The 11,590-nt window shown below is 42.0% G+C and overlaps 1 protein-coding gene across 4 annotated transcripts; it reads right to left on the bottom strand.

Moving 5' to 3' along the window:
- Positions 1-380: 380 nt before the first annotated feature.
- srek1 (splicing regulatory glutamine/lysine-rich protein 1) lies at positions 381-10,256 on the bottom strand. Of its 4 annotated transcripts, XM_058382885.1 has the most exons (13): positions 8,263-8,398; positions 6,438-6,892; positions 5,794-5,923; positions 5,362-5,477; positions 4,044-4,199; positions 3,752-3,930; positions 3,539-3,669; positions 3,315-3,429; positions 3,032-3,121; positions 2,670-2,798; positions 2,514-2,585; positions 2,301-2,412; positions 381-1,378 (listed from the first exon to the last, which is right to left on the bottom strand). In XM_058382885.1, the coding sequence occupies exons 3-13, from the start codon at positions 5,837-5,839 to the stop codon at positions 1,220-1,222; spliced, it is 1,305 nt and encodes a 434-aa protein (XP_058238868.1). In that variant the 5' UTR covers positions 5,840-5,923; positions 6,438-6,892; positions 8,263-8,398; the 3' UTR covers positions 381-1,219. The 4 variants fall into 4 exon arrangements, with proteins under 4 accessions (XP_058238868.1, XP_058238865.1, XP_058238867.1 ...); XM_058382882.1 differs by lacking the exons at positions 5,794-5,923; positions 6,438-6,892 and adding an exon at positions 10,007-10,255 and having other exon boundaries at positions 8,263-8,396; XM_058382884.1 differs by lacking the exons at positions 381-1,378; positions 5,794-5,923; positions 6,438-6,892 and adding exons at positions 1,396-1,543; positions 10,007-10,256 and having other exon boundaries at positions 8,263-8,396.
- Positions 10,257-11,590: the final 1,334 nt, after the last annotated feature.

Below are 11,590 nucleotides of genomic sequence, written 5' to 3'. Positions count from 1 at the left end.
ATATATATATATATACACACACACACACACACAATGTATGACCACATTACATCTTTGACAAAACTAAATAAAAATTTTTTCCTGAATTTGTTCCCTAATTTGGATGAGACAATCAAATCAGTTCATTTATTTTATTTTCACTAATTCTTCAAATTTAAAGACAATGAACTTGACGTAAAGTGGGGGAAAAATACGAAAAATCTGCGGAAATATCTGACGGACTGATTAATAACACTGTACAGTAAACATACTGTATACCTCATCATAATTTACTTTTTATTTTAATGCGAAATACTGTGTGAAATAATAATAATTTTAAAAAAAAAGCACTGACTACCGGCCTTGATACTTGAGTTTGATAAATGCACGAGCTATATCTATTATATTTTATAATTCTACACAATATGTGCAAGTTTGTTTTTTGTTTTTTTTTTTCCAGGCACTTTTTACATACTGGGTGTTTCAATCCTCTTCCAACTGTGTATTTCGTTGAAGGTGTAATTACTAAGGTTATATATTCTTAATAACTGAGGGTATTTGCATAACTACATAAATAGGACTGGAAAAAAAAAGAAAAAGAAAAGAAATCCCCTGGATTCTAGTTAAAAAGTGAAGATGAGCTAGAGTTCGGAGTAAAAGAGGCAGGTCCATGAGGTGCTTTATATCTAAAAATGATAAACCCGAAGAAAGGAAACAGAAGTCCTGAATTAGCCGTAACATTAAAACCCACTGACTGAATAATAATGATTTATGGAAGCTGGCAGTGGAGGAAGGATTTACGCAGCGATTGAACAGTCAGTACTCGAAGTTGATGTGTGGGTAGCAGGAAAAATGGGCAAGGATCTGACATTCATGACGGCTGGACGTTCGGGTCAGAGCATCTCCTGAACATCTTGCAGGGTGCTCCAGATAGCACAGCATTCACAGGTATTAAGAAGACTGCGTTATGGATTAGGACTGGACATGGTTTCGGTGTCACGATATAATGCAGGTGGTTTTAATGTAACGGCTGATCATTACATACACCGAGCATACGCTATATCTCAACAGAGCTCTCATATAATTAGCACACTTCTAAGAATCTAACATGACAGAGTGAAAAAGAGAGAAAACTCTGTACAAAGAGGAACAGGAACATTTCAAGTATGTGAACCCCGGTGAAGCATCAGCTCTCCATAGTCCAGTCGCTGGGGATGGGGGGGGGGGGTTTGAATCCAGTTCACTCGGCTGTGGAGAACTCCTCGCCTTCATCTGCGTGCATTCTGCTGTACTCGCCGTTGTGATGGGCGTGAGGAGAAAAGTCTTCGCTGGCACCTGAGCCCATGTCCTCGCCATCGCTCTCATAGTCCTGCTCCTTCTGCTTGTACCCGCTGTCCGCCTGAGAAAACGCCACACATTGGGTTTGTATGAAAAGAATAATCCTATATCGTCCTGAAGTCTTTCACACGACGGTTATTCGCCGAGACATCATTCGTCACATATCTCTCAGCACTATCCTTTTCCCTTCAGCCCTTGCTGCTTGTTTGTGTTAGTTCAGCTTTAGCTGAAAAGGCAGAAAAACCTTACTGTTCAGCATAGACGTCTGCACACCCTTGGGACAAAAAAATGACAGTTAAATAAAAATCTGAAGACGCCGACACGCGTGTCTCCGAGATCATTTTCACGTTGTCGAGCGTATCCAATAACAAACCCCAAACTTTGAGAAGAATCGTCTCAAAAAAACAAGACGACATTTGAGAGCAGAAGTGGTCTGGCCCCGTTTCCAGAGATAAAATCGTGTTTTGAAGAATATTATCAAAGAGTTATTTTTCCACTCGCAGTTCCTTAGAAGTAGGCCATAATAGTGGAACTGATTGTAATCTCAGTCAGGCGTAAGCGAAGACGGAAGTGTGCAGGTGAATGTTATTTTCTGACGACTATCTCTAATGATTATCGCCTTATATCTAGAGCGCTTTTCATCAGCTTATCTTACCATCTACGTCACTTATCGCTGACAGCGAGTTTGGCACAATGAGGCCAACGACGGTGCTGAACATTTTGTTCTTAAGCTTCAAATCCGACTGTTGAAAGTAAACCGCACCGCTAATAAATGGATTAGAGTCTTCTAGTGCATTTGAATACTTCTAGTTGGGTTTTTTTGACCTTAAGGGTGAACACGCTGGCAAAATTGTGTGCAGTAAAGAAGTGTATTTTGGTTCTTTAAAAGGTATTTTTGTAAATGAGAACACTTGAAGCTTTTCAAAGATTGAGCTAGAATCCATACGGATCTCATAGGTATGGAAAGTGAGTGTATTACTCACCTGTTTGGACTTGGCTTGCCTGTCCGAGTCTCTGCTCCTCCTGGATGTTGATCTCTCTCTCCACTCTCTACTGCTGCCCTGCCTGTGTTCTCTCCTCCTGTCTTTCTTTCCTCTGAAGGAAAAAAAATTAAACCTCCAGATATCACTAAAATAACTCTCAAGCATGTTGTATGTTTAAAAAAAAAATAAGATAAGATAAGGTGATTTATTAACCTCTTTGGTGATGGAGACCTTGCTTTCTTCCTTACAGACCTGGAGCGTGATTTGCTCCCCTTTCTGTGACCCCTGCAAGAGCAAGAAAAAAAATAAAAATCTTTAGACCCGTACAGGAATCAGGTTCTAAGTGGAAAACGGGAATGTTAAGCTGACCTGCTGTTGCTGGGGGATCTTGAGGATGGTCTGTGGCCTTTAACAGGCATTCTTCCCTTTTTGTCCCTTCTCCTGTCGTCAGCATCATCCCCCCTTCTCATCTTCCCGTCCCTGTCTTTCCGTCTTTCTCTAACAGAGGGTGAAAGCATAAGCAGTTAAACGTCATTTTTTATAAAGAAAGGCTTTGTAATTCTGGTCAAAACTGTTAAAGTGGTGACATTTGATCCAGAATGAGAGTCCGCGGTTCAAAATATTGTCAGCCTGTGCCACGGTTTGTACTGTGTGAGTGTGTGCGTGTGTGTGTGTGTGCGAGTGTGTGTGTGTGGGCTTCTGAATGTGACCAGTGCAGTGTTGACTTTAACCTGGAGTGTGAGCGACTATATCTCCTGTCTTTCGAGCGTCTCTTGTGCGAGTCACTCGTCCTCCGCCATGACTTCTGTGATGGCCGGCCCCTTAACGCACACACACACACACACACACACAGCAAATCAAATTAGATGAATGGGATTTGATAGCAGATTTGGGTCAAAGGGAAAACTGGCACAAAAGGCTTGTTGTCGATGTTTGTGAAATTTGTGCTCTGTAGACATGTCACTGTTTCAATGTTTATTAACAGGGGGTTAAAACGAAAGGCGTTAAACTCACCTGTGCCTGGATCGGGAGCGTTTCCGTTGTGAGCGAGAACGTGAATGAGAGCGAGATCTGGAATGGGACCTTCTTGATTTCCGGGATCTGCTGGGTGAGCGCTTTTTGAGGTCGGCTGTGTGCGACGAAAAACATGTTTCGTTCTCAAAACAGAGGACGATCAAAAAGGCAGGCTACTATAAAACATTCACTTTCTATGTGTGCAAACTGTGAATATGAAGGACCTGGGTCGATGGCTGCTGCTATGCTGGACTGAGCCTCTCTCACACGCTTCATCACATCCTCCAGTTCTTTAGCAGCAGCTTGAGGAGTCAGCTCTGGAGGCTTGACAATGGCATTGTTGGAATGGTTGATCCTAAGATTACACGTTATGTTATTATGCATCCATTTCAACGATACTGAATTTCAGAAAGTGTGTGAATGGCCACGTGACTCACTTTAAAGGTCTGTCTCCGAACATGACTCCGTTCAGGGCGAGCGCTCGGGCCACGCAGTCCTGGGTGGCGAACTCCACGAAGGCAAATCGGGTCGGCTGAGTCTCGTCTCCCGCCATGCGCACAAACTTCACCTCGCCGACCTGCTTGAAGAACTCCAGCAGCTGCTCTGCTGTTGTGGTCTACGAGAGGAAGATGTCAGAAAGATACTGAAAGACAGTAAGGCTGGCAACATATTTACATCCAGTGTTTGGCTCGGGAGTTTTGTGAATGAAGGCGATGTTTTAGTGGATACCTGAGAATTGAGATTTCCGACATACACCGTCCGGCGGATCTCGTCGATTTTGGAAGGGTCCACGTTGCCCATGATGGGGGGTTGAGAGGAGACGGAGCTCAGCGATGAGTCGATACCAAGCTGCAGTGGTCCCCGGGCTGCCAGCGGCAAACTCAGCTACAGAGTTACGCAAATATTTTTAATCAGTTCCAGGAAAAGCAATTTCTGAGCATCAGATTTCTTCTGAACAAAAGCTCATACATCAGAAATCTGAACTCCAAAAGAAATTTAAAAAACAACCCACGTTTCCTTAAACCTCCACTAATCTGATAATGAGGAACCGCAGTCATTTTATTTCTTTACACAGCAAATCTATCACATCTCAACTTCTGAAAAACCCTTCCTGATGCAGAGTTGTGCTGCGCTCGACTCACCTCGTAAGTGAGAATTCACAGGTCAATATTTAACAGAAGGTGTGAAAAAAAAAACCATATTCAGCTTTTAGCCATGCTCGTTTCCTCCAGGCCGTCAACAGTAGTCATATGTGAACAGAGTATGCGTCTAAAGCAGATTTTAGAACATGCACTATAACTAATTTGAAAACTGCTAAAAGAGTGTGATTTGTTTACTTCTGAGATGCTGTGAGCAGCCACGTCACGTAGTTGAGAAGACTACCCGTAAGTAGTAAGGGGGTTTATTTCGGCTTTTACTGCATAGAGTTTGGGAATTACGAGTTGCGACTTGAACGCAGCAAGATCACTGCTAACTAAACTCCCTGAATCATTAAGAAATCAGGCATAACATTATGACCACCTGCCTGATATTGGGTTGGTCCCCATTTTGCTGCCAAAACACAACAAACTGTGATGCACTGTGTATTCTGACAGCTTTCTATCAGAACCAGCATTAACTTCTTCAGCAATTTGAGCAACAGTAGCTCGTCTTTTGGATCGGATCACACGGGCCAGCCTCCACGCACATCAATGAGCCTTGGCCGCTGGTTCACCACTGTTCCTTCCTTGGACCACTTTTGATAGATACTGACCACTGCAGACCGGGAACACCCCACAAGAGCTGCAGTTTTGGAGATGCTCTGATCCAGTGGTCTAGCCATCACAATTTGGACCTTGCTCATCAAACTCGCTCAAATCCTTACTCCCTGCTTCTAACACATCAACTTTGAGGACAAAATGTTCACTTGCTGCCTAATATATCCCACCCACTGACAGGTGCCATGATGAGGAGATCATCAGCGTTATTCACTTCACCTGTCACTGCCTGACCGGTGTACACAATGAGAATTAGTGAAGATATATGCTTTGAGGGAACATTTGCTCACATTCTGCAGCGGGGCAGGGCTCGGGATGGGCAGCAGTCCTCCGCCGGGCATCAAACTGGGCACTGGGGCTGCAGGTGCCAGAAGGGACAGAGCTTTGGCTTCCTCTGGGATCTTTCCTATGGGGCAAGTGACCTGGTGTGAGAGTGAGCAATAAAGAGCAACAACACTTTCTCCCTTTTAAATGAACACAAGAGAGAGGAGATCCAACACCGATCATACATGAGCCTAGGCCAATTTACTAGCTATCTTTTAGCTTTGTACACTTTACTATTGTCCTAAAAGTAGCATATATGAACCAAACACACAAACACACACACACAAAAAAAGTCCATTTCCTGGATTTTTCCTCTTTTTAAAACAAACAAAAGAAAGAAAGAAAGAAGAATCAACACAAATGTAGAGAATGAGGTAACACTTTGTGGTATAGGTCACCTGTACTGGACACATAATGGGCATGAACCATACGATATTCAAGCATGGGCGCTTTTCTCCTTGGGGCAATCGTGTCGCAGTGTTGGAAAGGGTGTGCAACACAAGACAACCGTTCATGTTGGCTGCATCACTAATAGCACACAGAACATCAGATACAGAAGAGAAGAACATTTTTAAGTTTCTTTAAAAAAAAAATAAATAAAAAAATAAATAAAAGTAACTGGGGATGAAAATAAAAGCAGCTTATTATTATTATTTTTTCATTATCATTACTCTCTGTAAAATTAATTAATTCTTGCATGCGTTGAGTGAAAGTGTGACTAGTATTGGGTAAGAAAAGCGCATGATGGACAGATAGATTAGAAGTGAAACTGATTCAATTATAAGACAAAAAGAAAACTCTGTGTATCGGTAAAGTCCTTAAGTAAAGAATTAATTCAAGTTAATATAGTGCTCGAGGCATAACGGTAAGCTGAAAGAATGTTTCCGGGTTATCGTACAGGATCCTTAAGTCAAAGTGAAAAAACATGGCAGTAGTGACAGAGAGAGAGAGAGAGAGAGAGAGAGAGAGAGAGAGAGAGAGAGAGAGATTAGACATAGACACAGAGATCAGAATGAATCTCCAACCACAGCTGCCTGTGTACCGTTCAATTCCCCCTCCATTACTGGATGCCAACCTGGACAGCTTTGAGAGACACGCAAAAGTGGACAACTGCATAGGGAAGAGGAGGAATGGTGGGGACTTGGGGGACAGGAGAAAAAACAAACAAACAAACAAACAAACAAACAAACCAAAACAAAACAAAAAAAAAGAAACAACACAATGAAATATGCAACAGCCTCTTCTAAGAGGCAAACAAGACACAATGTCAGAGAAAAAACTAAAACAAACAAAAAATAGAGACAAAAGGAAAAGAAAAGGGAAAAAAAAAAAAAAAAAAAAGAGACAAGGTGTCCATCTTGGAAGGTTCAGCGGCTACGCTCCTGGTCACAATCCCCCCTTGAAGGCAGCGTGGGCCCCAGCGGGTTTAGTGGCTTGGAAAACAAAGCCTTGAGTCAGGCTAGGGTAGTACTGTAACGCCTTGGCCACTCTAGTCATCTGATATGCACACATAATCAACACAGAAAAAACATACAGAAACCAAATTAATGAAGGCAGTAAGCCATCCTGCAGCACCAAGTCACGAGGACAAGCAATTTTTGTTTTGTGTTTTTTTTTTTGTTTTTTGTTTTGTTTCAGGGAGCTCATATAGGATGCCATGGTTCATAACACACTGTTTATTTCGGCGACAAAACGGTTAAATAAACTAGTCGCTGACGTACAGACGCGATACTAACGCAACGCAAGCACACACGGATGCTGCACAGCCTTTTCTCAGAAGCTTGAGCAAAAATAAATAAATAAATAAATAAATAAATAAATAAAATCACACACCACGTCGCAAAAACAATCAACACACAGTATGTTTAAGTCTGGGGCAGGAATTTGGGTCAACAAGCAAAAACAAAATAAAAAACAGACTATAATAAAGGTGGTTTCAATTCAGTTCTATAGCAGAGGTCATCAACCGGCGGTGTGTTATTTAGCGGATAAAACCCGCGTCGTCTCAATCGCTGTATGAAAAACAAACAAACAAAAAAAAATCGGCTGTAGATTCTAGTAACACCTTTGTAGCAGATCCTCGTTTCAGCCACGTGAATTTACGCAAATCAGTTCGCAGAAAGCTGCTCGTCGTTAATAGGATTTTTACGGATTGTAGAATGCATTTTTTTCCTCTTTCTGAGGCTTGGATTAAAAAATAAACTAAGTGAATAAAGATATTCATTGTAGCATGGATGATTATGGCTTCCGGAGAGGATGGGGGTTTTTTTGTTTTATTTTTATTTATCAGGCAGGGGGTTGTGCGTGATAAGTATTTACACGTCTCCTCTGTGATAAAGCTCTAACATCCAGAGAGCAACAAAAATGACCACAAGAGGAAGTGAGCTTCGTGCAGGTTGGCTGATGTTTTTTTTGTTCTTTCGATGGTCTCGGATGTTTGCGTCACGTGGTGGCGATTTGTTCACGATCGGTTTGGAGACGTGCCAAAGAGGCAGTTCGTAAACACAGTCAGATAATCTTAAGAATGCCTTTCGTACTCTTAAGATTATCTGACTGTGTTTACGAACTGCCTCTTTGGCACGTCTCCAAACCGATCGTGAACAAATCGCCACCACGATGACCTGAAGCCATCGGACGCGTTCGGTATACATACTTAACCTAAACACCGTCAACGTGGAATCTCGGTTTCTCTATTAAACGACTCAAGCGTCCAAATAATACTCCAGCCACTTTAAAAAAAAAAAAAAAAAAAAAAAAACACTACCAGCAAAACACAAGGAACCAAAATGTCAGACAAGCTCTGCAGGCAATCCTTAAAGCCATCTGTGAATGTAAGAAAGAGGAAGATGAGGATGAAGTTTACTGACCTTCTGCACACGGAACGACAATAAGAGCTCTGTCAATAAACACAGTGTTGGTTAAATGCTGGGCCACGCCAACACTACTCGGCTCCTTGTATTTTATGTAACACACTTTTGACGAGAAGGATAGGGGCGTGTGGCTGGAAAAGAACAGAGACATCGAGAAGTATTAAGACGTAGAGAAGATCTTTATTTCTTTTAACTGCTTAGAACAAGACATGCATTTTGAACAAACATACACTGACCGGGCCACTTTAATAGGAGAAACTTGCTCATTAAGGACATTATCCGTCAACTAATCAAGTGGCAGCAATGCAAAGCGTAAAATTCGTTCGGATACCGGTCAAGCGCTTGAGAGTTTTCCCATGAACTTAGTGACTTTAACTGTGGCATGGTGGTTGGTGCCAAATTTGCTGGTTTGAGTATCACAGAATCTGCTGATCTTACTACAAGTAAATGTAGTGAGAACAAAAAAAAAAAATATCCAGTAAGCATCAGTTATGTTGGCAGAAATGCCCTGCTGATGAGAGACTTTGGACAAGGATGGCCAGACTGGTTCAAGCTGACAGGAATGCTACTGTAACAATTATAAATGAATATGGTGAGCACCGAGGCTGCAGAAGACCACATCGGGTTGCATACCCATCAGCCAAGAACGGGAAACAGTTCAAACAGCCGGTGGCGATTTTTCTTGTCACACAATTTTGATGACCATCATGATAAACGATAAGCATTTACACATCTCATAAATAGCTACTTCATGCTGATCACCATGGCATGTCACAAGCACTCTCGTCATGACCATGACCATGAGATCATCGCCCTTCTTTACTTTTCAAAGTCACGAGAACTGAACGCAGTGGAGCATGTGATGGTATAAAAACAATTAGGGCATGAATGTGCATCTTGACAAATCTGCAGCAGCGCTGTTATGCAAGCGTGCCAAAAAGTGTGTGTGTGTGTGTGTGTGTGTGTGTGTGTGTGTGTGGTGGGCGGGGGGGCTTTAGTGTGGCGTGTCTAGAAAAGTGGCAGGCCAAGTGTGCACTATTTACTGCCTCTTAGGTGCAACTTCGTTGAACTCTTCGTTTTTATTCAGATGCGTCACTTTGACGACGTTCCCTAACCAGTTGCACGGAATGTTTGGTGAAGCAAACGTCAAATTTTACATGTAATATATATATATATCGCACAATTTTACTTACTTAAACTGTACTTACCTAGACTAACAAAGGTTAAATTCCTTTGTATGTGCAAATTATTCACTATTTTCCCCCTTTTATGACTGATGTGTAGACTGTTTGGAAATTAGATTTAATCCAACAGAACATAACGTGCCTTAGTCTGAGGCCAAATTACATGAAGCATTTCTGGATCATAAATTCTGCATTTTAACGAACAGAACAGTAAATAGTTTGTAGTTGTGGTAAATAAATGCTATATGTTCAACGTATAACCCGAGCTACGTGCGAAAATAGCTAACTGGTGGCCAATATGTTGTGCTCAGTGACGTTTTTGTGTGGACTTGTGTATATAAATGTACACTTTTAAACAAATAAATAAACAATAATTGTATTTCTGCAAAGCAAAAGCTCGGGAATTTAGCTGACTATTTCAGGAAACACATCATTTAAACCACTGTTGCTCAGAACAACATGCATGCCTCTGTTTAGCTTGCTTGCTAACACTCAGCGTACAGGCCTGTACATCCTCGGCGTTTCCTGACTGGCGTAGCCAACAGGCATGCACTTACTCTGGAGGGTAGAGCCGCAACTCCTCGATATCTCCGAGGAAGCCGAAGAGAGTTCGCATTTGTTCGCTATTAACAGACGCGGATAAATTGGTAATCTGAATTACCGCCGTACTGGGCATCCCGTTCATTTCGCTAAAATAGTGTATAATAAACTAAAGGTCGACATATATGTTGTGTACATTCACCAGGAGCTAGCGTGCTAACATGCTACACAGCATCCAGCTTCACTGCACTCTCTCCGTTGTGTCGTTTGAGAACGAGTCGACTCTTTGAATCGGTTCTTTTAGAGCCGGTTCGCATTTGTTTTTTTTAATAAAATACGAATAATGCCGTTAATCTAAAAGTCATTTTATTAAACTGTGAGTCGTTTAATAGGCGTGTGTTTAAGTCTCAACTGTGTTTATGATACTTTTCTTTTTAGGATAAATGGACAGAAGCACAATAACATTCATGTAGTGATCCTTACTGCAGTTGTCAATGCATTGCAATGTATAGTGACTTGCTGATTTTGCATTTATTTAACTTTAGAAGATATAGAAATAATTTCATAAAACAACTCCATCCATAGATAAGCAAAGAATAGTAATTTGAAACGTTAAAATGTAACAAATGAAATAAGCCTTTTCGGAGCTGAAAGAGTCGGCTCAGCAGGTAAGCTGATTCGGCTCACGGACAGGAGCCAGAATTCCCATTGCTGCTTCCTCTGCAGATGAAAAGTTCGCGTTTCTGAATTGACGGACGCGATTAATCGGGTTTAACACGGAAGGTGTTGTATACATGCATTGTTGTGCACGATAAAATTAAAAAGAAAAAACTGATTGAAGCCCGCAGCTAAACGATATAACGATGTGTTCTAGTGACATCTGCTGGCCAGAAGGATGAAGTGCAGGCTAGTAAAGGTTGCTGTGGATTTGGGGACTACACTATATTGCCAAAAGTTTTGGGACACCCCTCCAAATCATTGAGTTCGGGTGTTGTTTTTCAGGGGTTTGGCTCGGCCCCTTAGTTCCAGTGAAAGGAACTCTTAATGCTTCAGCTTCATACCAAGACATTTTGGACAATTTCATGCTCCCAACTTTGTGGGAACAGTTTGGGGATGACCCCTTCCTGTTCCAACATGACTGCACACCAGTGCACAAAGCAAGGTCCATAAAGACATGGATGAGTGAGTTTGGTGTGGACAAACATGGCTGGCCTGCACAGAGTCCTGACCTCAACCTAATAGAACACCTTTGTGATGAATTAGAGTGGAGGCTGCAAGCCAGACCTTCTCATCCAACATCAGTGCCTGACCTCACAAATGCAGTTCTAGCGGAATGGTCAAAAATTCCCATAAACACACTCCTAAACCTTGTGGAAAGCCTTCCCAGAAGAGTTGAAGCTGTTATAGCTGCAAAGGGTCGGCCAACTCCATATTACATTCATGTGCATGTAAAGGCAGACGTCCCAGTTTTGGCCTTGCTTGCAGTCTCCGCTCTAATTCATCCCAAAGGTGTTCTATCTCATTAAGAGTTCCTTTCACTGGAACTAGGGGGCCGAGCCCAAACCCTGAAAAACAACACCTGCAATTCAATGATTTGGAGG

This window comes from Hemibagrus wyckioides, linkage group LG28, assembly GCF_019097595.1.
Source record: "Hemibagrus wyckioides isolate EC202008001 linkage group LG28, SWU_Hwy_1.0, whole genome shotgun sequence".
NCBI classification, from domain to species: domain Eukaryota; kingdom Metazoa; phylum Chordata; class Actinopteri; order Siluriformes; family Bagridae; genus Hemibagrus; species Hemibagrus wyckioides.
This window is presented reverse-complemented; position numbering and strand designations above follow the sequence as displayed.

What these genes read in the sequence shown, in the direction of transcription:
- srek1 (XM_058382882.1), bottom strand. Translation starts at nt 10,134, where the DNA reads ATGAACGGGATGCCCAGTACGGCGGTAATTCAGATTACCAATTTATCC. An exon ending in GCCCTGCCCCGCTGCAGAAT is followed by an intron (nt 4,200 to 5,361) that starts GTGAGCAAATGT and finishes GTAACTCTGTAG; the next exon opens with CTGAGTTTGCCGCTGGCAGC. An exon ending in CGCTCCCGATCCAGGCACAG is followed by an intron (nt 3,122 to 3,314) that starts GTGAGTTTAACG and finishes GTGTGCGTTAAG; the next exon opens with GGGCCGGCCATCACAGAAGT.